Source organism: Platalea leucorodia (assembly GCF_965183815.1).
Source record: "Platalea leucorodia genome assembly, chromosome: 31".
NCBI lineage: Eukaryota > Metazoa > Chordata > Aves > Pelecaniformes > Threskiornithidae > Platalea > Platalea leucorodia.
This window is the reverse complement of record NC_138853.1, coordinates 280,006-281,225: the sequence shown is the minus strand read 5'-3', so window position 1 is coordinate 281,225 and position 1,220 is coordinate 280,006. Positions and strand designations below refer to the sequence as shown.

Sequence of the window (1,220 nt, the reverse complement as noted above, 5' to 3'; positions counted from 1 at the left end):
CACAATGCTGAAAATCTCACGAGTGGATTTAATCTGAGATCACCCTGAGTTCCTGTTCACCTACTGGTGTAGGGCAGGACTGACCCCTGCAGAGCCCCCAGCAGAGCCTCCTGCTCCCTGGGGCACCCTCAGCCAGCACCAACCAGAGCTCACCAAAGCTCTTCCTGAAAAGTGAAAGGCAGTTTGGGGGCTTTCTATAAGAAAGTCAGTAGATTTTTCTCAAAGCAGTCTGTCCTAACTTCTCCCTACTTTTACCTCCTTGAACAGGTCCCAATGCCCTGAGGCAGCAGATGTCCAAAAACAGCTCCATCACCCAGTTCCTCCTCCTGGCATTCGCAGACACACGGGAGCTGCAGCTCTTGCACTTCTGGCTCTTCCTGGGCATCTACCTGGCTGCCCTCCTGGGCAATGGCCTCATCATCACAGCTGTAACCTGCAACCACCGCCTCCACATCCCCATGTACTTCTTCCTCCTCAACCTCTCTGTTCTTGACCTGGGCTCTATCTCCACCACTCTCCCCAAATCCATGGCCAATTCCCTCTGGAACACCAGGGCCATCTCCTATGCAGGATGTGCTGCCCAAGTTTTCCTGTTGGTAGTTTTGATTTCAGCAGAGTATTTTATTCTCACCATCATGGCCTACGACCGCTATGTTGCCATCTGCAAACCCCTGCACTATGGGACCGTCCTGGGCAGCAGAGCTTGTGTCCACATGGCAGCAGCTGCCTGGGGCACCGGGTTCCTCTATGCTGTGCTGCACACTGCCAATACATTTTCCATACCCCTCTGCCAAGGCAATGCTGTGGACCAGTTCTTCTGTGAAATCCCCCAGATCCTCAAGCTTTCCTGCTCACACTCCTACCTCAGGGAGGTTGGACTTCTTGTGGTTAGTGGTTTTCTTTTTTTGGGATGTTTTGTTTTCATTGTGCTGTCCTATGTGGAGATCTTCAGGGCTGTGTTGAGGATCCCCTCTGAGCAGGGACGGCACAAAGCCTTTTCCACGTGCCTCCCTCACCTGGCTGTGGTCTCCCTGTTTATCAGCACCTCATTTTTTGCCTACCTGAAGCCCCCCTCCATCTCCTCACCATTTCTAGACCTGGTGGTGGCAGTGCTGTACTCGGTTGTGCCCCCTACAATGAACCCCCTCATCTACAGCATGAGGAACAAGGAAATCAAGGATGCAGTATGGCAACTGATCCAATCGGTGCTGTTTCACTGA

The 1,220-nt window shown here is 52.6% G+C and overlaps 1 protein-coding gene across 1 annotated transcript; it reads left to right on the top strand.

The window, feature by feature from the left end:
• Positions 1 to 290: 290 nt before the first annotated feature.
• On the top strand, positions 291 to 1,220 carry LOC309601303 (olfactory receptor 14A16-like; the record flags this gene model as incomplete). The annotated part of the gene is made up of 1 exon (XM_082334253.1): positions 291 to 1,220. One exon carries the CDS (start codon positions 291 to 293, stop codon positions 1,218 to 1,220), a length of 930 nt encoding a protein of 309 aa, XP_082190379.1.